General features: G+C 45.3%; 1 protein-coding gene across 2 annotated transcripts; it reads right to left on the bottom strand.

Moving 5' to 3' along the window:
* Nucleotides 1–5,472: 5,472 nt before the first annotated feature.
* LOC135492318 (uncharacterized) lies at nt 5,473–20,515 on the bottom strand. Of its 2 annotated transcripts, XM_064778708.1 has the most exons (15): nt 20,433–20,515; nt 19,039–19,264; nt 17,268–17,476; nt 16,726–16,959; nt 16,385–16,482; nt 12,255–15,946; nt 11,880–11,986; nt 11,577–11,655; nt 11,146–11,277; nt 9,929–10,174; nt 7,915–9,762; nt 7,413–7,576; nt 7,108–7,234; nt 6,556–6,837; nt 5,473–6,040 (listed from the first exon to the last, which is right to left on the bottom strand). In XM_064778708.1, exons 2-15 carry the CDS (start codon nt 19,237–19,239, stop codon nt 5,948–5,950), a joined length of 7,512 nt encoding a protein of 2,503 aa, XP_064634778.1. In that variant the 5' UTR covers nt 19,240–19,264; nt 20,433–20,515; the 3' UTR covers nt 5,473–5,947. The 2 variants fall into 2 exon arrangements, with proteins under 2 accessions (XP_064634778.1, XP_064634777.1); XM_064778707.1 differs by lacking the exons at nt 19,039–19,264; nt 20,433–20,515 and adding an exon at nt 17,821–18,685.
* Nucleotides 20,516–23,142: the final 2,627 nt, after the last annotated feature.

Here is a 23,142-nt window from a genome sequence, read left to right as displayed (position 1 = left end):
TGGTGGAGCTGGCAGGCACAATCTTATGTGGCTGTGGCTGTCCCGTCTCCCTCACCATGTTGACAAAACGGTGAGGCAGCCAGGCTTCTTTAGATGATTGTGACTGTTTCCTCTCTCGCACAATGTCCGATTCGGCCTGGTTGTGACTGTCGCCTCTCTGAGCATGTTGGCAAGACGATGATGGAGTAACCAGGCCTGATATGGTATGGTTCTTAGTGTCTCGTCTCTTTCGCCATGTTGTGAACAAGGTGCTCCGTGGTGAGCTAGATGAGACTGTCACAATCAAACTGAATTGAGCCTAGCATTTCGACCATCGAGTTGCTAACGTGGTGAGACAGAGGAGACATTCACATCACACCGAATCGAGCCTGGATGCTCCACTACCATGATGCCAACAGGGTGTGATAGAGGAGAGAGTCGCAGTCAGACCGAATCTGGCCTGCTTACTCCACCACCGTGTAGCCAACACGGTGTGATAGAGGAGACAGTCACAATCCGGCCGAATCAGGCCTGGCTCCACCACTATCGTGTTGCAAACAGGGTGTGATAAAGGGAACAGTCGCAGTCAGACCGAATCTGGCCTGCTTACTCCACCACCGTGCAGCCAACACGGTGTGATAGAGGAGACAGACACAATCCGGACGAATCAGGCCTGGCTCCACCACTATCGTGTTGCCAACAGGGTTCGCTCCAGCCACAGCATGTTGGCACCACGATGGTGGAGAGGGCAGGCCCAATCTTATGTGGCTGTGGCTGTCCCGTCTCCCTCACCATGTTGACAAAACGGTGAGGCAGCCGGGCTTCTTTAGATGATTGTGACTGTTTCCTTTCCCGCACAATGTCCGATTCGGCCTGGTTGTGACTGTCGCCTCTCTTAGCATGTTGGCAAGACGATGATGGAGTAACCAGGCCTGATATGGTATGGTTCTTAGTGTCTCGTCTTTTTCGCAATGTTGTGAACAAGGTGCAACAGTCACAAGCCCGATTTGGGTTTGTTGCGATTGTCTCATCTATGTTGGTAAGACGGTTGTACTGTCTCCTCTTTTTCACCATCTTTTCTACATTTTGGAGCAGCCAGGGCCGTTCCTATCGGTGAGTGCAGCAGCTGGGAACAACTCAGCCTGCTTCCGACAGTCTCATCTGTCTCACCATAAGCAAGACAATGGTAGATCTGCCAGACCGACGCCTTTGTGGCGACTGTCATCTCTCTCCGTCAGCGTGTTGGCAACACGGTGGTTGAGCTACCAGGCCGAACTTTATCTAGTTCTGACTGTCTGGCCTCTTTCAGCGTGTTGTCAAAAAGATAGAGCAGCCAATCTCAGTCCTGCCTCATTGTGACAGCGGTGTACCCGACTCACTTCAAAGCCTTGGCAAACTAGACTGTCCTATCTCTGTTAAATTCAAAGGAACAGGCCAGTGTCTCACCTATTCCGTCATGTTATCAACACGAATGAGCAATCAGGTTCGCTCATGTCTGACTGTAACTGTCCCATACGTCTCACCATGATGGCAAAATGTTGGAGCAGCCATGCTTGTCCGGATGATTGTGACTGTCTCGTCAATCTAAGCATGTCAGCAACACGGTTGTGGAGTTGCCGGGCCGAACTTTATCTAGTTCTGACTGTCTGGCCTCTTTCAGCGTGTTGTCAAAAAGATGGTGCAGCCAATCTCAGTCTTACCTCATTGTGACCGCAGTGCACCCGACTTCGAACCCAGCTCAAAGCCTTGGCAAACTAGAATGTCCTCTCTCTGTCAAATTCAAAGGAATAAGCCATGGACTGCTTCACCATGTGGCAGCATTGCGAGAAAGATTGGACAGGCCCAAGCACATCGGACCAAACCTGGCTGCTCCATCCCAGTGAGAATATCGTGAACAAGACGAGACAGTCACAACTAAGCGTCTTTGGGCCTGGCGGCTCCACCACCATGTTGCCAACATGAAGAGTTTGATGAGACAGTCGAAACCGCACCAAATTGGGCCTGATGGCTGCACCGTGTTGACAGCATGCTGAAAGTGGATGATTCATTGACAACCAGGCTGAATCCGTCCTGGCTGCTCCACTACTGTTGCCAACATGGTGTGATAGAGGAGGTTGGCTGCTCCACCATCGTGTTGCCAATGTTGTGAGACAGAGGAGACAGTCACAATCAGATCGAATTGGGCCTGGCTGCTCCATTTTGAGCTAGATGAGAATGTCACAATCAGACTGAATTGAGCCTAGCATTTCGACCATCGTGTTGCTAACTTGGTGAGACAGAGGAGACATTCACATCAGACCGAATCGAGCCTGGATGCTCCACTACCATGATGCCAACAGGGTGTGATAGAGGAGACAGTCACAATCCGGACGAATCAGGCCTGGTTCCACCATTATCGTGTTGCCAACAGGGTGTGATAAAGGGAACAGTCGTAGTCAGACCGAATCTGGTCCGCTTACTCCGCCATGGTGTAGCCAACACGATGTAATAGAGGAGACAGTCGCAATCAGACCCGATCACCCGACCGAGCGTGGCTGCTCCACCGCTTTGCGGTGGGACAGATGTGACATAGTACCAACCAGATTGGATCAGCGCAATTTCGTCTAATCGTGACGATCTCGTATCTTTCACCATATTGGCGACACTGTGGAGCAGCCAGGCCTGGTCCTATAGTTGTGACTGTCCCATCTCTCTTTCCCTGTTGGCAACATAAAAAATCAAATGGTGATGGTGTACCAGGCCCAAGTCGGTCTGATTGTTAGTGTCTCGCCTCTTCCGTCATGTTGTCAACACGAATGAGCAATCAGGTTCGCTCCAATCTGACTGTAACTGTCCCATACGTCTCACCATGATGGCAAAATGTTGGAGCAGCCATGCTTGTCCGGGTGATTGTGACTGTCTCGTCAATCTAAGCATGTCAGAAACACGTTCGAGGTGCAGCCACAGCATGTTGGCACCACGATGGTGGAGAGGGCAGGCCCAATCTTATGTGGCTGTGGCTGTCCCATCTCCCTCACCATGTTGACAAAACGGTGAGGCAGCCGGGCTTCTTTAGATGATTGTGACTGTTTCCTTTCCCGCACAATGTCCGATTCGGCCTGGTTGTGACTGTCGCCTCTCTTAGCATGTTGGCAAGACGATGATGGAGTAACCAGGCCTGATATGGTATGGTTCTTAGTGTCTCGTCTTTTTCGCAATGTTGTGAACAAGGTGCAACAGTCACAAGCCCGATTTGGGTTTGTTGCGATTGTCTCATCTATGTTGGTAAGACGGTTGTACTGTCTCCTCTTTTTCACCATCTTTTCTACATTTTGGAGCAGCCAGGGCCGTTCCTATCGGTGAGTGCAGCAGCTGGGAACAACTCAGCCTGCTTCCGACAGTCTCATCTGTCTCACCATAAGCAAGACAATGGTAGATCTGCCAGACCGACGCTTTTGTGGCGACTGTCATCTCTCTCCGTCAGCGTGTTGGCAACACGGTGGTTGAGCTACCAGGCCGAACTTTATCTAGTTCTGACTGTCTGGCCTCTTTCAGCGTGTTGTCAAAAAGATAGAGCAGCCAATCTCAGTCCTGCCTCATTGTGACAGCGGTGTACCCGACTCACTTCAAAGCCTTGGCAAACTAGACTGTCCTATCTCTGTTAAATTCAAAGGAACAGGCCAATGTCTCACCTATTCCGTCATGTTATGAACACGAATGAGCAATCAGGTTCGCTCATGTCTGACTGTAACTGTTCCATACGTCTCACCATGATGGCAAAATGTTGGAGCAGCCATGCTTGTCCGGGTGATTGTGACTGTCTCGTCAATCTAAGCATGACAGCAACACGGTCGTGGTGCAGCCACAGCATGTTGGCACCACGATGGTGGAGCTGGCAGGCACAATCTTATGTGGCTGTGGCTGTCCCGTCTCCCTCACCATGTTGACAAAACGGTGAGGCAGCCAGGCCTGGCTGCTCCACAGTGTCGCCAATATGGTGAAAGATACGAGACCGTCACGATTAGACGAAATTGCGCTGATCCAATCTGGTTGTTACTATGTCCCATCTGTCCCACCGCAAAGCGGTGGAGCAGCCAGGCCCAGTCGGGTGATCGGGTCTGATTGTGACTGTCTCCTCTATCACACCCTGTTGGCATCATGGTAGTGGAGCATCCAGGCTCGATTCGGTCTGATGTGAATGTCTCCTCTGTCTCACCACGTTAGCAACACGATGGTCGAAATGCTAGGCTCAATTCAGTCTGATTGTGACATTCTCATCTACCTCACCACGGAGCAGCCAGGCCCAATTCGATCTGATTGCGACTGTCTCCTCTGTCTCACCACATTGGCAAGGAGCCGCCAGGCCCAAAGACGCTCAGTTGTGACTGTCTCGTCTTGTTCACGATATTCTCACTGGGGTGGAGCAGCCAGGTTTGGTCCGATGTAGTTGGGCTGTCCAATCTTTCTCGCAATGCTGCCACATGGTGAAGCAGTCTGGCTTGTTCCTTTGAATTTGACAGAGAGAGGACAGTCACAACCAGACGAAATCGGGCCTGGCTGCTCCACGACCATATTCCTCTCAAAGTGACAGAAATGACACAGTTCCACCAAGTCCAAATCGTGCCCGTCAGCTCAACTACTGTGTTGACAACATGGCGAGAGATAAGACAGTCTTAACCTCGGAAAATCGGGCCTATGAGCTCCACAACGGTGTTGACAACATGGTGAGAGATGAGACTGTCACAACCTCGGAAAATCGGGCCTATGAGCTCCACAACCGTGTTGACAACATGGTGAGAGATGAGACTGTCACAACCTCGGAAAATCGGGCCTATGAGCTCCACAACCGTGTTGACAACATGGTGAGAGATGAGACTGTCACAACCTGTCAAAATCGGGCCTATGACCTCCACAACTGTGTTGACAACATGGGAAGATATGAGAGAGACGGTCACTGTCTTTGAGCTCCATGGTAACGTGCGACAGATGGAATTGTCACAACCAGATCAGGCAGAGTTTGGCTGGTTTACTGTGTTGACAATGAGGTGCTAGAGACGAGACAGTCACAACGACTCACGAGACAAAAATAGCGCCTGACAGCTCCTCAGCCGTCTTCCCCACATGCCCAGAGATGAGACAGGACCATGTTGCCAAGACAGTGAGAAAGACGGGGCAGTCACAATCACCCAAAAAGAGATGAAACAGTTGCAAGACTAAATTGGGTTTTCTTGCTCCAAAATTGCGTCGCTAAGATTGTGTGAGTCATCGTGGGTGGAGCACCACTAGGACTAGGTCAAAACAAGAGGCGGTCTGTGGCCAATGATGCAGGGATTCAATGCGACTTTCCCCCACCTCACCCCTTTATTTCTGCCAAAGACCTTTTTGGGTTTTGCATGTGTCTTTGCTGTTCCTCTCCCATCCCAAATACTGGACAGTGGAGATCATGCACATTGTCGTTGACACTTTAAATAGGACCAGATCAATATCAAAGCAAAACAAACAACTGATTTTAAGAGTATGACATCTGTTCAATATATCAAAGTTAACTAATTACAAGTTTATGTACAGGTACAAAATCTGGCAAGGATTAAGACAAAAATGAATATTGAAAGTGTCGAAAAACACAGCTACGTGTCGTTCAAATAAAAGTATACAGATGCCATCTTTTTTTGTTTAATGGCGCAATTTCTGTTGCCTCCAAAAAATAAGTCTTAAGTTTCAATACAAAATAACAGCATTATGACCTTCAGTTCATATAATCGGCAGCGAATCATAATTGATATCAGCAATAACTAATACTAAAAAACATAAAGTTTTAATACTGAGAAATTTTATCATGACTACACACGTTTATTTTAAGAAGTATGCATAAAAACTGTCAAAAAGAATACTCCGCTCAATCATTCCTTCATAATCATAATTGGGCCGTTGGAATGGCATAATGGAAACATTAGCGCCTGTCACCACAGTGGTCCCAGGTTGATTCCTATTAAGCTAGCTTTGGGAACTCCTCGGGGAATAATGCATGTGAGCGACAAGTTGGACAAGTTCTCTCAACGCTGTAGACCCACTTCTTGATACACTGAAACAAGAGAGGATAATAAGGCAAGGTTGGGACAACGATCAGCTACACCAGCTCTCCGAACAAGTCCATCAAAATCTTGCCTGGTTCTGATTGCAAAACTTAGGCCCAGGGAAAAAGTGCATGTTACTGGTCGCCTTGGCTGGGTAGGCAGGCTGACCGGACACACAATTGGTTTTCTAGGGGTTATGGGTACAGGTTCTGGTTCTGGTCAATACCACGACGTGGACATTATATTGACTATTATGCTTTCACTCAGACAAGGAGGGGAGTCCACGCAAGCTACTCATGTTTCTCACTTGGTGGGGGGTTTTACCTGCCCTGGCATTGACACCAGGTACAAGAAACTTCGGTTTTAGGTCTCATTCCAAAGACTGTGAAGAGCCAGGAATTTTAGTTCCCTAAATCCACGCCAGTTCATCCAGAACACAAAGCCTGGTTTCTCCCAAGGCCCTATAGCGTGGGAGCTGCAGTGTTAACCACTAGACTTTGAAGTTCCTCACATAGGTACTCACCATATCATGATAGGTATGGCCGCAGTCGAGAGTCTTGGTGCTGTATGTCTTGAGGGAATCGTGACAAATGACGCACATGTTATCAAGATCATCATCATCATCATGATGAGAGTTTGGGGCGGCAGCTAGATGCTTGGGTGGAGCCTGAGCAGGGACGAAAGGTTCCGCAGTGTCTGGTTTGGTTTCTTTTTTCGATGGAAGTTTGCCAAGGCTTTGAAGTGAGTTGGATTCCTTCTGTTCTATTTTTGTGGGCGTCTTGTTCTGGATGGCACTGGCATAATTCTGAAATATGCCACATGAATGGGAGTCATTCGAATAGCTTCACTTTCAAATGCAAAGAAGATGCATGCTCTAATGTGGTGAGAGGTTCTGCATACAACTGCGGTTTGGAGGCATAAAGTATTCCTGCAAGTCTTTTGTTTGCCATAACAGGTATATTAAATGGAAACACAACCATGACTACTGTATTAGCAGTAACGCATTACACTTTCCGCTCCTCATCATCAACAACTTGGGCCAGACCTGGACCTTTTCTTTGGTCAGACTACTCACCAAAGCTTGGTTGGAAGCCGATTGCTTGCTCAACTCCACAGCCATTTCAATGATATTTTGTAAGGTGAGTCCCTGCAGGCCTCCATTATGAGTACGCACTTCCTTGATCAGTTTGATCACCCCGTCCCTGCAAGAGATAAATCGAATGATTTATTCAGCTAGATGCAAATTTTTGATAACAGTGGCACTAAAGGTGTGCTGAACATAGCGTACTACCTTAAAGCCTCTGAGCAGAGACCTACCCCAATAGTGACACGATCAGACAGACCTCAGGCAGTGAGAACTACCAGCATTTTTGGACTTACCGACTGATGTCAGGCAAGGCATTCTGCAAGGTTGTAATCAGCCGCTCAAAGTTGTTGCTTTTGCCAGATGTTGCCTTCTTGGTGCCAGCTGAATCTTTCTTTGCCTTGCCGGCAGTGCTACTCTCCTTGCTTGTGCTTTCACTGCCAGGCTTTTTCTTGGTCAGCTGGAATAAAAGTTTACTGATGAGCTTGAATCGACCAGCAAACAAGCAATTTTAAATCGCAGCGACAAACAATCATAATATTAGCACAACCCGGTCAGATGCTAACCTCGTTTAAACTTAACATCAACTGTAACCGAGAGAATCTGACCTCTGCTGGGATCATGGTTTAAAACAAATTAGTCAAAGGACTTGGAATTGGGCATGGAAGCACACTGGGAAACCAACAGCCCGCAAGCTGGTTGTACATAACTTAAAATTCTTAATCTTTATAAAGGACTCCACCTCCTCGGAATTTAACCAAGGTGTCAAGAAATCAAAAGAAGAAGAAAGAAAATTACCTGCTGCCATTCTGCCGCTTTCTTCTCCGGCGGCACAACCTCTATGTTCAACCCACTTCCTGCCGATGTCGTACTTTCCACATCAGATGCTGGCATGAAACTCTCCGGAGGTTTAAACTTTGGCTGGAAGGGATCATGGTTCTCACTGAAGGAGTCCAAGGCACCTGCCTTGTACTTTGAACTTATCATGCCGATAGACTCACTGGGTGTTTTGGTGGACGTTTTCTTGACACTACCAAAGTTATTCCAACTAGATGGCTGACTAGCAGGAGTTAAAGTACTGGTTGAGTCACTTGTCGATTTCTGAACATCATCGAATGCATCCCAAGTTGTTTGATTAGCAGAACCAACGTGTGCAGACTCGCTCGACGTTTTGTTTTCATCGAAGGAATTCAATGACGTTTGACTAGCAACGACATTCTCTCGACTCGTCGATCCACCTTTTCTTCCCCGCCTTCCTCGAGTTTTCGGGGGTTTTGCATCAACCTTCGAGAGGTCGACTGTGACGGCCTCGTCCACGGCATCGGAAACCGACTTGGCTTTGAATCTCCTACTGCAGTTGACCTTGTAAAAAGTCGGGTTGTCATCGTGGCTGACGCTACTGTCCCACTCCTCGTCCCAATCTTCCGACGGCTGGAACGCATATCCATAGCTGGATTGAGGGCCCTGTGATGATTGTGGAAGAGAACTGGACAATCCCTGGGCCGATCCGTAACCAGGCAGAGCAGGTTGGGAGGGCGGAACGAAATTTTGCTTGGAATATTTCGGTTTTGGATCACTTCCATCCCCAGTGACTCGACGTGCTAAAGAACTAGATAATTCGGCCGAACTTTTCTGTGAGAGTTTGGAGTTATAAGAATCAGACGCTGTTTGAGAATGAGCAGCCTTTGCTTTATAGAAACCACTTTTGAAGGACGAATTGCCACCTTTCAGAAGAGAACTCACTGGTTTTTTTTGCTCCTCAGGAAAACATTTCGTAGCGGAGTGAGCAGAGTTTGGACGGGATGATTCCGAGGAGGGAGATTTTCTACCCAATGATTGTGAACAACAAGTAGCTGTCTCTAATGATTTAGAACTAGTGGAAGATTTCCTGCTTGAAGTTTTTGAATCTGGGTAGGCAAGAGTATCTTCCCAAGAGTCTGGTACATCAGAATTCGCCACAGTCCGTGATTTGGAAAGAACAGTTTCTTTTGGCGTTTCCTCCAGGTTGCTGGGTGAACGGTTTGAACAAGTTCTCTTCATGTTCTTGGACGGAGCTGCATCAGATTTCTTTCGAGTTTCCTCAGGGCCACTGGATGTAAACAGAGCTTCTGCTTCATGTGGAACCAATGTTTCTGAAGCGCACGCTGGGACACCTAACGTTGCGGAAGCAGACGCTTGCACACCAAACGTCTCAGCAGCAGACGCTTGAATACCAGACGTCTCAGCAGCAGACGCTTGAACACCAAATGTCTCAGCAGCAGACGCTTGAACACCAAATGTCTCAGCAGCAGACGCTTGAACACCAAATGTCTCAGCAGCAGACGTTTGCACACCAGACATCTCAGCAGCAGACGCTTGAACACCAGACGTCTCAGCAGGTGCCTGAGCACCATAAGTTTCAGGAGCAGATGCCTGCATCTGCTGATTATGCTGCATATGCATTATAGCACTCATCTGCTGGAAAACGAACGTCTGCAACAACTGTGGATCATTGCCGAGCATCGGATACTGTTGCAGAATCTGCATTGCCACTAACTGCTGAAGGACGACAGGGTCAACGCTAGAAGTGGTTGCAGCAGGAGCAGACAGCATTGTGTTGGTGACGTACTTCTCCATCTCTGCCATTTCATTCTCAGCAAGAGGCTCCTGAAAAAGAAATAGATTCAATTAATTTTTTCATAATTGATATTCCCGTTGTTTTGATTAACTTTGGTCAAATCACGTGCATGGGGTTTCCTGATAGATAGAGATACAGTTATTCATATAGAGCATTACCGAACAGTCAGGGAACTTATTCTGCTGTTTTACTTACAGGTACTGTGTTCAGACCAGGTGGTCGGGTTGGTTTGGGTCTTTCCATCCGAACAGCTTCTGATGGAGTTATCTGGCCAGCTTCTGGCAGGGTAATCAGCCGCTCAGTTGGCTCTTTCGGTTCTTGCAGACTATTAGGGGGCGCCAGTTGTAACGAATTGGCATGGAGACAATTTTCCAGTTCATCGTCTTTCTCACTCTCTACTTCCGTAGCCTTCAGGATATTTGGTTTTCTGTCGGCGGAATCCTGGAATATTGCCAAACATATTCATACATCACCCTACGAATACATCCCAAATTCTAAATGCTGGGGATCGTTGCTTTGTCTCTCCTCTCCCCTTAGTACACTGCATGAAATGAGGGCGACACCATCATTCAATGTCAATGCTGATGAAATCGCGGTCCGAAATGACTTGAGTCGGCATGAAAAATCAAGGGAATTGTTGTTTCATTACTGTTTCATGAAGAAATAAACATTTTTCTATACATGGAACACTAAAATCGGAAGACATACCAACCACACACCGAGCACCATTCAACACTGAATATTACAGATCATACACACTACAACACCACTGATATACTGATAAGCCTAGATTAATCCAAGCTGTTATAATTTAAAGCCAACTTGTCCATTAAAGCCATGTTGACCAATTATAGCACATACTGGTTTGAGACCAAATAGTTACATAAGTCAAGGCAGCTATGCACATCAGGTACATTTTGTGAGTTTTTCACTCAATATGACTGACCCTTCAAACAACAGGTCCAGTTCTACCTTACCAAAGTCTAGAACTGAAAACACACAGACAGCAAGTCACTATAATGGCCACAACTCCGATTATTCTTTTCTTTATGTTCACTGTTCACAGCTGTTACGAACACATCTTTTCTTTATGTTCACAGTTCACAGCTGTTACGAACACATCTTTATGTTCACAGTTCACAGTTGTTGCGAACACATGTTTTCTTTATGTTCACAGTACACAGCTATTACGAACACGCTTTGAAATCACAACAGTGTAAATCAGACAATGTTTCCACGGCTAATTGTTTGCAGACGTTTTATTTAAAATGAGCAGAGTCTTGAGATTAAGCCGGGCTGGCACCAACAAAGTACACTGCATAAAAGGACAATAATTGGGATGCAGAAACTGTACGCCTCCAACAAGGTTTCACCTTTGAGAGCAATATCTTTGAAATGTGATGTTTATTTACCTGTTTTTTGACTGTGGTCATCAGATTCTGGTTGATTCTGGTTTCAACACGTTGCATTGTGACGGTAATGGGTGGGAGCTTAGCCAGGGCCTGGCCATCTCTCAGTCGTTGTAGATTCTCCAGGTGAAGGTTCTGTAAGGATGCATGAGTAAGATTTTGAACACGTGTCAAATGGACCAGCAAGGCTTCCCAAGACACCGATGGAGCAGGAGTGAGTGGCCTATAGTAATCAGGGATGGCAAACTATTGATTTCACAGTAGGTAGATTTTCCTTCCGACCTGGTTGGAACTGTATTTGGCTCAAAATACGTAATGCCTGGAGGGATGTGGAGGCACAATTGACCTAGAAATGTCAGGTTGCCGGAGAAAGTGGCCGAGAGTAATCAGAAATGTCAAACTTTTGAATTCACAAAAGGCAGATTTACACCTACCTGTATTCTAACTATTTCATGATCAATGTTGGCCAATACTTTCTGATGGTTTTCATCCATGCCACCTTTCTCTTCTTGGCTGATGAAAAGAAAAACGAACAGGAGCATATAGAAGTTTTCCGCTGAGACACAACTAAAAGGTTTAAAGGGCAGCATGATCAAGAGTGCCCAATCGATTGACCATACTAGAGTGGGGAATAGACTTCCAGTAACAGTAGACCCACCTTTGTGGCTGATGACATGAGAGGTGTAAGGAATTTCTCACCCCCATTATACATGTAGCAGCACTAGCAGCCAACTCACCTCAAGCAGAGCAAAGCCTGTTCCTGCTGGTAGCTCATGCTCACATCACATTTCGATCTTGTTAGATCGGAAATGCATTTGCTTGCCTCCAGCTCAAGGATTTTTTCCTGAAAGAGAACAATTGACAAATAAGGAACTGTACTTTATTGATTCCAGGCCAGTTCGGACAAGGCTTCCCCAAGACACTGATAGAGGTCGACGATGCAGGTACCTGTAAATTATCAACGGGAAATCGTTCGTCACTTCTGATTAATCGAAGTTGTCATTAGACGAAAGTTATTCTCTCTCAAAATTGAAGTCAGAGTACTTAATGATGCGCAACCTCTCCCATTCCATGAAATTTCCCCGATTCACACAAGCACAACTACTTCTTACCTCAGCCATTAATGCCCTGGCGAGCGCCTTCCCGTACAGACTGCTCGAGACCAAATGAATCTTGGTTTGTGTGCTCTTCGAGGACGTGAGATTTTCAGCCATAATCCGTGTCAACACTGCCTTGTCCATCATCTTAGGACCCTTGGTGTTGGTCCCGACATCTGCGGTCTCCACTGCAGGCATCAGGAGGTCTAACTCCGTGTCGTTGAGCGTGTTGATCATGACATCGCACATGACCGGCGGAACAGTCTGACTCGAGACTTCCGTCATTTTTATTCGATGTGTAGCCACACTAGCATCCTGCGTGTCCCGGGAATCAGTTTGGCACACAGAGTCTCTACGAGAGTAACGAGGAGCAGCAGGTAAATCAGAGTCACTACGAGTACAGGATGAAGATGACTCTGTGCCTACCGAAGTGGTAGCCGTAGCACGAGCATATATGGGAGCAGTTGCCGGGTCTTTTGTCACAGACTTGGCTGGTGACGCACTACTGGGTCTCGAGGCCAGTGGCGTGGCCTTTTGAAGGTCCAAAGACTTGTCGCTTAATGCCTTGGTAGCAGCCGTGCCAGATCTAACTTGAGCTTCGCTACACGCTTCATATTCAATAATGGGCTTTGGGGACGGTGAGCAGCCGAATCTTGATAACTGCGGCTTATCCTGTGCTTGAACTGGTGATAATTGAACTGGAACTATATTGCAATTTGAAACTGTCGGAGAATGTGGATGAGGTAGAGGTGATGAAATGTGTAAAGGAGAAGCTTCTGGTGAAAGTACTGGAGGGGCTGAACAAGGTACGAATTGCACACGCTGACCAACCGGAGATGGTGGCGGTCCCGGGCCTACAAACTGAGTCTGCATAGGTCCTGGTACTTGAGACAATATTGTAGGTCCAGGCCATCTGACTGGAACACACCCAGGCACTGAACATGGAGGAGGCCCGGCTCCCATTTGAGGTCCTGGTACCATTTGTTGTCCTGGTACCATTTGTGGTCCTGGTACCATTTGAGGTCCTGACACCATTTGAGGTCCTGACACCATTTGAGGTCCTTGTACCATTTGAGGTCCTGACACCATTTGTGGTCCTGGCACCATTTGAGGTCCTTGTACCATTTGAGGTCCTGGCACCATTTGAGGTCCTGACACCATTTGAGGTCCTTTTACCATTTGAGGTCCTGACACCATTTGTGGTCCTGGCACCATTCGAGGTCCTGGCACCATTTGAGGTCCTGGCACCATTTGTGGTCCTGGCACCATTTGGGGTCCTGGAACCATTTGCGGGCCACAGACAGGCACTGGAAATGGTGGTCCCGATCCCATCCGAGGTCCTTGTGCACGCCCTTGGGTAAATACAGGTGCTTGAGACAGTCCAGTTCCAGGTGCAAAATAAGAGGCAGGAGGACCCACTACTTGGGCCGATTGCGGAAATGAAGCATATTCTTGATTTGGCACTACTCCTGCGTTTGTATTTGATATAGGCGGAGAAAATACTTGGGACGGCATATACGTAGAACCTTGCGAGGATACAGCACTAGGTCCGAAATAAGAAACTGAAGGACCAGAAAGAGTCGGCATTTGTCCTTGACCCGCTACTGGAGCAGGCTGTTCCGACGGGAAGGTATGATTTGGCACTGGTCCTGGGCTCATATTTGTTGTAGGCGGAGGAAGAAATACTTGAGAATGTATGGAACCTGCTAACGGCAGTGATGTTACAGCTGAGTGTGGTATAACTACAGGGGCAGGGTATGTCTGAGGTTGAGCCAAGGTAGATTCCGATGCGGATTTAACCGCTGGAGTGGACACAGACATTCCAACCACAAACGGAAGCGAGCTGGAATGTTGTGGAGTTTCTCGGGACGGAGTGGCATCTTTTGTCAATGGAGAAGAACCCAACAGCGGTTTGGAAGACTGTGGCACAAATTCTGGGCTGGCGAGGTCAAATTTGGTGCAGGCATCTGGTGGAGGAGTAATCGGAAGTCCAGGTACAAATGCAGGGGCATCGAACTTCAACGATGTTGTGGTCGATATATTGACTTTCAAATCTTTAGGCGATGGCTTCCCAGGCACAAACACGGGACAACCAACCTTAAAAGCAGTCTTTTTCACACTTTGACCAGAGCCCGGCATATCTTTGTCCAATCTACGGTTGGACGGCACTGACTTGTCATCTGAACTATGCGTAACGGAAGATGCAAAAATAGTTTCCTTGAGACGTAACAAATGCTCCAACTCGGATGACGAATTGTGCCTGTCGCCACAAGCCTCTGCTTCAATGATAAAATCCTTGAAATTTTCCAATGCATCAAAGACGTGATTTGGAGTATGAATACGAATTTCAGCAGCATGTTTAAGATCATCGATCCTTGCCAAGATATTGTTGACGCGTCCAGGAACATCACTGTTTTCAGACTGGTCTCCCACATCAAGAATAGCATCCCTAATAGCCTCAATTTCATCAAATAACACACAACCATTTTCAACACTAGCTGCATTGACAGCCTCTGATATAATGCCCTTGTTTCCAGCATCACCATCATTGTAAGAAACAAACATTTTCTCAAGAAGTAAAAAACGCTCCAACTCGTACAACTGATTGAGGCCCTGGCCACAAGATTCCGCCTCAATGATGCAATCCGTGAAATTTTCTAATACGTCACAAATATTATCTGGAGTACCGGTACAATTCTCAGCAGCATGTTTTAGATCATCGATCTTTTCAAGAATATTGTTTATTCGTCCTGGAACGTTTCTTTCTTTCGATTGATCGCTGGCATCGAGGATAGCATCTCGAAGAGCCGCTATTTCAGCAATAAACTCACAACTGTTTGCGACCGCCTCTGTAGCCAAACCCTTGTGTTCAACAGCAGCAACAACATCAACAGTGTTGGTTACAGCTTGGAGTGCGAAGTCTGTCCCAGCTTCTTTTTTCATGGCAGCTGGAAATCCAACAATATCGTCAACATTTCCATCAGTCGCAGCCTTATCATCAGCTCCTGGCTCGGTCGTTATCGCCATCCTCTGGCTTTTGAAGGTAGCAGTGCTAGCATTATTTTCATCATGAAGAGCATCCTGCTCTTCCTCACCATTAGGCACGACATCAACTTCAGCATCTGCAACAAGTTCAGCAAATACTGCACCATCTTCATCATCGCTGACGTAAATTTCATCAAAATCTCCCACATTGTCATCATCACCTACGTCAATATCATCATCAGCATCAGCGTAATCCACAACCTGGACACAGCCCTCTTCATCGGGAATGACCACGCCGTTAATAACCGTATTGTCTGCAACGGCTAAGTGGTCGAAATGAGTTGTAGGCTCATCATAACCATGTGACCACTCGGCTGCGGGACAGGCATCCGCCTCCGCCTCCTTCTTCAACTCGACTTTTATGCCCGACTTCTTCAAATTCGATAAAAACTTCTGGAACATTCCCTGCTCTGGCGACAACACGAGGTCTTGATTGTTTTCCTGGTCACCTGCCCCCAACTCGGCGTCTGCTTCCCCAACTTTGATACCGATCTCATCCAGGCGGCTTATGAACTGCTCATAAGACTTGTCGCTACTGGTGGTAATCCTTGGCAGCGTTTTTCGGTCCTTCTCCGGGTATTTTAAGAAGAAGTTGTTTTCCGTGCCGCCGTCTTGCTTGTTGGCGACTTCTGCGTCTTGGCATAACAACGTTGATTTATCGGCTGTAAAAAACAAGTTTCACAATTATAAGTTACATGACTTAACCCTCCTGGTGACCAAAAGATGCACAGTGTGCATCATATGGTAGCTAATGTGTCCATTGACTTATGGTGTACGTCAAATTGTCAAGTTTTTAGTAAGACAAGGTTCATCATTTTTCGCGTATATTTGGATGTACAGCGTACTTTTTATTGGGCACCTGGCTTATTCTAAAATATAGCTACAATTTCTTCGCGCTTCCATGAAATGCCAGCACTTGAGCTGGAGGTGCGTGGCAATATTTTATGTAAACAGTTGTTTTTTCGAGATCTGCGAATAAAAAAACTCAATTCCAAGCGAAGTTTCCCATCCGTCCTTTAGAGGGAGAGGGGGGAGGGTCAGTCGATCTACTACATTATTAGTGTAGGCCTAAAATGGAATGAGGATGTATCACATCATACCTGGGGTGGTCGGTGATTCGTCAACCTCCTCATCACTGAACTGAATATCTCCACAGTCACCGTAGCCACCTTGGTACCCGGGAAATGCGTGATCATACCTTCAAAACAGAAAAGAAAACACGAATATTACGTGCACCAGAGCATAGGACAGTCTTTCGTAAAACTTTTGCGTTGATATAAAGTGCATTTCAAGGGCTCAGTACACAAAGGACACACTCTATTAATGCACGGTTCTTAGGACAGACTGCAACCCAGTCTATCTGCATTTGACAGTAACTCACTTCTTTAAAAATATTGCATGTATGTCCGGTGTGCTCTTAGGCCTTCAAGTGACGTCTTACCCGGTTAATAGAGGTTCATCATCATCCACCCGCACAGGATTCTGGCCATCGTTTCGGACAAAAAACTTCGAATCATAACAGCCGAGATAGGGGCAATCCTTAAGAAAGTTGTGCAATGTGCCACGTTTCATGACGTATTCCCTCTCAACTGACGTCAGGCTTTTGAAGATTTCGATTATTTCAGGACTCTGCACTGAGATGACACCATCGGCAGGGATGAAGGATACGACTTTCCTGAAATAAGAACAATTTGTGAGTCACGAGCTTTTCAATTTTCAATTGGTGGTTGACAAATTTCCGTGTTTACTGTTGAAATTTATGGTTTATGCTTTGGAACTGAAATGTCCATGCTTTTTATGTTTGCCTTTGGCAGTGCATCTGAAAATATAGCTTTTTTTATTCCCGAAGATGATATTGATATTACTAAAACAGGCAAACCTTAGGAAAATGTCATCGTTCGAGATTTCATCCGCTACTGGTGATAGATACCACAGCTGCCAGGACTTTTAGGGGCCAAGCAACGTCCAGTTGACTACATTTACCTATAAATTGCTTCTTGAGTGACTTCATCTGTTGGCTTGGTGGGCTTTTTCCCATGGAAATGCGGAATTGGAGGTGGATTGTCAAAAATAGTTCTTTTTCGAGGTCTTTGACGAGGCTGGTTGAAATTCCAAGACTGGTCACCCGACCCTTCTAAGTCATAGTCGTTGTCATACCCAGCAACAGGTCCTCGAATACTCCAATGGTGATTCTGAAACCAAATGAACAACACTACTGTATTCAAATGAATAACTACTGTATTCAAATGAATAACTACTGTATTCAAATGAATAACTACTGTATTCAAATGAATAACTACTGTATTCAAATGAATAACTACTGTACATGTACTAAATCACTGCACTGCACCAATAAAATAACTACACAGCAGAGTCAAGTGTCCATATAATTTTTTTTCTTTTTTTCTTATAACAAATTGCAAAAATTGACAGGGCAAGTTCTATATATTTTTGCTAATTGGTAACACAAAGAAAAAAACAGGCTGCAATCAGGGACAAAGCTACAAAAAATCTGACACTAGACTCAATTACACACCAATTTTCCACGTCCCCATCCTCGTCCCACGGTGGAGAATGGAGAATTCAGATGTCGTTCGATTGGTTGTTGACTGTTAGATGCTGAACGACTTGCCCTGAGGTCAAGACTTTCTTCTACAGAGGACTCTGCTGGAGTTAGAGATACAGCCGAAGTATCAAACTGATCTCTGGAGACGTAACCAGCTTTTTTGGGTGACTGCATCATTCCAAGCTTATCACCAGTCTGTGCCAACAGCCGCCTTTCCGTTGACCGTTGGACAAATTTCACTAATGTTTCCTCATGTCTAGAACTGCCACCTTCTTCCACGAAGTCTTGCATTTGACTAGAATCAGCCGCATCCACATCAGACGATTTGACAGTGGTATTCAACCAACGGACAACAGATACATTACCATTAGTCTCATCGTCCGTTTTGTGGGAAGTATTCGAATTGTTCTTTTGGTCCATCTGCATTGGTAACTCCTTCCGTCTATTCGAACCACAATTGCTACCAGAACGGAAGTTGCCTGAACTTAACATACTCCTCTCAGCACATTTTGGCACATCAACATTGAATCTGGCACTACCCTTTTCACAGAAGGTGCCAGAATCATGATTCTTCCTTATCAAGTCGACAGAGTGCGCATCAAAATTAGAAGTAACTGACTTCACTATACATGTAATTTTAACATTATTAACAATTTTCTCTGTTGTAATAGTGTTAGCTGATAATGGCTGTTGTTGTGATGCAGTAGCAGAATGAGTTGAAAATACTGGGACAATAAATTCTGGTGGATTTTGAGCAGGTGAAAGCCTACTAGTAACCCGAGGTTTCAGACCGATGCTTGGATTCACAGATGGAATCGGACTTCGACTTGTGAGTTCTTTTGCGGCAGTGGCAATTGTATTTGATTGGTTCACATTTCCACTGAACTGTCCTACACCACCACTTGATCCTGGCTGGAATGTCTGGGCATACGAACCGGGAGAAAACATGCTTTGATTCATGCACTGACTAAAACTTGCTTGCTGCGGATTCAAACTTGGACCTTGATTATAGCTGTTTGGGTCTTGGTTAAAACCAGGCGCACTGCTGATATTTTGAAAATCAGGTGGCCTGACACCATGATAGACTTGCACATTTGTTTTCACTGGAGTCCCAGTACTAAATAGTGGTTGTCCTAGGAGGGGATGCTGGAACTCTGTATGCTGGTTTTGTTGTGCCCCCAAGTTTACCTGAGGAGGGCCAGAGTCTTGGTATTGTTGCGGTGGAGGAGGAGGAGGAGGAGGTGGGGGATATCTGTAAGGCATTGGATAGCTCATCATTGGTCTATTGGGCGGCCAAGGCGGGTACGGTGGATCTGGTGGCATGTTCATCGATGGCCCAGGGGGATGTGGTGGTGGTGGTCCATATCCATATTGGTTTCCAGGATACATTTTACACCGTAAGCGTTATGAAGACCTGAAATAGATAAAATAGAATTTCATTTGTTAGATATCTAAACTAGATTTGCATGTTTTTTGATTCACTTGGGTTCCAAGTGAGAGCTGCTTGGCCTGGCGATGTACAGATTACAGAAAGCTATTCTTCAGCCATGAAAAAAAGCCCTACTGACTGACTGAAAGGCTGTCCCTATCTCCATAAATCAGTGCATTTTTTCTGATCGATGAGCTTAAATTTCCAATTGGAGTCCACATACAAGTACTATGGACAAATCAACCTCTCCCTCTTGTGTCTTACACTACAGATGATAAATGAGCCAATGACAATATGCGCACACCAAATGTACCTGGGGCCAGGAAAACAGAACATCTTCATTAAAGGTCAGATGCCAGACAATGCCTCTAGCTCCATTTTCTGGCGTATTTGACCTATTACTCCATGGTTATTGTAAAAGACTTTTGTTTTCCTGTCCCTTATTGATGGTGTCCGGCTACATTTATCCTGCACTATAGGGGCCCTTACACCAGGCGGAGGAAGTCAGTGCTAGCCCTAACAAACCCTAATATAGGCACAACGAACAAAAGATCATGTGGTGTGCGACCATGCGGTCTTTTGTTTGCTGCTTGTTTGTTTGGTCCCGCAATGACTTCCTCTGCCTGGTGTAAAAGGGTCTATGACCCTAGGCCTAGGGTATAGTTTTATGTCGTCGCACGTACCACCACACTTTCACTAAACAGAAAGTCAGACCACACCCCTTTTATGTCATGATGTCGTTGGCTACAGTTATTACATACAACTGTAGGCATACCTGTACTGTGTGGGGCAGACAGGAGAGCCAGGGCAGGACAGGAGGGGTGAACCGTACTTGACTGAATGGAGTCCGAGCCACAGATGGATGGCACCAAAAACACAGAGTACCACTGCCACCAATGTATAAAATACCACAGAGGACAGGAGATAGTGTGATGAAGAGAGCAAGTTTCTTACGACTTCCTCAATGTCCAACAATAGGTACATCCTTGATCCTCTATATAAGATCGTATGCTTGTACTATCGTCCAATAGTCGGACAACATTTCTTTCGCCAACAAACATGGTTTTTTTTCGTTTGGAGGTGAATATTATGCAAACTGAATGCCCGGTACAATGTGATTAAGAGTTGTTGACAGATATTTGCAAAAACTGACCGGTTACAGTGGTCGTTTGATGCAGTCCCTTGGAGGTGTCATCTAGACACATCAATCGCGTTCCTATCCTTTCAATCGAAACTTTCTTCTTCAGTTCTGCAGGATTGACTCTGATTTCATAAGTAGCCCGCCATGGTTGGAATCGGTCACTACTTTGCCACGCAATTTTAAAAGATTCTTGCATGCTGTTCGGAATCTTTATTTCTTACATATCCACTCAATTGTATTACTATACTTTTTTCATGTCATGTTTACAGAAGAAATTATGGCAGATTTCTCATAAAATGATTATTATTCGAAGGACTATAAACCAACTCACATTCTTGAACATTGGAGAGCGGACCGATATATAGTATGGCAACTGTCATGGGTAGCAGGGGTGTCAGAGGATTGTTTTTTACAGATGATGGGATGCTGATTATAGGCCTTAGATACCAAACGGTTGTTCGAATGTTTTATCGAATGAGTAATAGTAAAAGGCAGGGAGCAGTAAGTGCAATTGGTCTTTTCATGTTATATAGTTCCAGTAGGCAAAGAATTCAACTCCACTGGAACTCCACTGGGATGAGCCTCTCAAGTCCAACCACAGCTGACTGGGGTAATAACTTATAGTCTTGAGCACATGTTGGAGATGATGCCCCCCCCCCCCCCCCCGTTGATGCCCAGTGGTGGTAGCAAATGAAGGATTGAGGTTCTATCCTTGGGCAGACTTCCCGTTCCAGAATGTCCATAGGTTGTCATAGGAATCCCATTGGCTTGTTAGGTCTAGGCCAACTGTGATACATCATATACTCCGCCTCTCGATATTTCAAATTATATATTTTGTGTAGGCCTACAGTGTATAGGAGTATCAAAAATCTGTAGGCCTATCTCAGGATGACTGTGATAATGTCTAAGCTTATAGCCAGGAGGTCAGGGAAGCAGGAATCCTTACCAGTTGCCAGAAAGGTAAAACTAATAGGTCCATAGATTTTTCATCCATAGTTTCTTATTGTTATTTTTATTTGATTGATCAATGTCAATTAAAATTGCATCTCTACAAGTTTATTCGGGCTCCTCCTCATCAACTCTGGGTGGAGGGGAATCCAGGTAAGTTAGACAAAAGTAAATCAGACAATGGTATTTTAGACAAGTTTATTTTAGTCAATGGTAAAGTAGACAATGGTAATCTAGACAAGTTTATTTTAGTAAATGGTAAAGTAGACAATGGTAAACTAGACAATGGTAAAGTAGACAATGGTAAAATAGACAATGGTAATCTAGACAAGGTTATTTTAGACAATGGTAAAGTAGACAATGGTAATTAACTAGACAATGGTCATTTTAGACAATGGTAAAGTAGACAATGGTAATCTAGACAATGGTCATTTTAGACAATGGTAATCTAGACGCAAGGATAGGTAAATTAGACGATTTGAAGAGGCTGTACACCTCTCCAATCCAATATAATAGATAAGGAAAGATTTTCATTTTGGCAGTTTAACGAATAATAAAAAAGTGGCCTGAAGATGGTGGGCTGAGCTGGTAAAAGCAGCTTATGAGCCAGTTCTCCAAATTCCTTTCAACCCTGATAGGTAGAGCCTTGATGCAATTTACTCTCAGTAGATGGAAGCACTGACAAATTGTAAGGCAGTCCCCAGGAAAAAGGTAATCTTGTCCACAGTTTCAGGTCGCAGAATACATCAGTTACAGTTTGAAGAACCTCTCTATTATGGACACCCTGGCTGCCTTTAGGACTGACAAGTTCTGTCCTCAATAGAGAGGTGTCCTGATTGAGAGGTCAAATTTGAATGGAAATGACCTATTTTGGACGAAAGTTTAAGTGTTCTCATTAGGGTGTCCTTATAAGAGAGGTGTCCACTAAGGGAGGTTCTACTGTTGATCCATCTAAAACAGGACAAGTCTCCCCTAAATTAATGTGTAAAGTTAAGTTAAGGAAAGTTTCCATTAGGTATCTCTATCTTTTATACATAACTTGCAGTCATGACAGTAGGCCTACATCGCATCCTTGCATTCGGCCCCAGCTCCTCACAAGGTACCAATGTAACTATCCCTACAATTACAATGTTACCCTCTTCCATAAGAAAATTACTCTCTTAGCGGACACCTCTCTGTTAAGGACCCCCTTTCTACAAAGGATACTGATTTTTGTCCCAAATAGAGTGTTTCAAAGGACATCACTTATCAGTCCCGAGGGTGTCCTTAATAGAGAAGTTCTAAATCAAAATGTTTTTTGCCGCTGTACTTATACTGGTAACCATGCCTCGAATGAATAAGATGAAGGAATTCCACTTCATTTCTTTCTTGGAGCAGAAGGCTGCTAAAAATTGATCATCTTTACATGACGGGTTTCGTCTTCCTGCCATGATTAGTCAAAGAATTACTGGCCATCGCGTAAAATGACGAAGATAGATGGTTCTCACTAAAAACTATCAATTTGAATTTGTGTGCTTAGGAATGACACACCGACATCATTTTCGATATACACCCCTGTCAGAATTTCATTTGGGGGGATGTAAGTTCACAACAAAAATCAAGCAAATTATACTGTCATGTTGTTTGGTTGCGTTTTTAGATGAAAACAAATGATGTCACTGATATTCTCCGTATTGGCTGGTTTACGTCGGAAATTATTCATAAAGTAAGTGTCAACTTGCTCGGCAAAGATGAAGAAAGATTTCACCAAGAAATGAGAAGTAATGTGTTTAGG

The sequence above is a fragment of the Lineus longissimus genome, chromosome 8, assembly GCF_910592395.1.
Source record: "Lineus longissimus chromosome 8, tnLinLong1.2, whole genome shotgun sequence".
Taxonomy (NCBI): Eukaryota; Metazoa; Nemertea; class Pilidiophora; order Heteronemertea; family Lineidae; genus Lineus; species Lineus longissimus.
The sequence above is the reverse complement of the archived record's forward strand: the minus strand, read 5'-3'. Positions and strand labels throughout refer to the sequence as shown.

Excerpts from the sequence above, each read along its gene's own strand:
- LOC135492318 (XM_064778707.1), bottom strand. The coding sequence starts at position 18,342 with ATGTTAAGTTCAGGCAACTTCCGTTCTGGTAGCAATTGTGGTTCGAAT. Across the intron at positions 11,987-12,254 it reads CCAGGGCATTAATGGCTGAG|GAAAAAATCCTTGAGCTGGA; the intron begins GTAAGAAGTAGT and ends GTTCTCTTTCAG. Across the intron at positions 11,278-11,576 it reads ATGAAATAGTTAGAATACAG|AACCTTCACCTGGAGAATCT; the intron begins GTAGGTGTAAAT and ends GCATCCTTACAG.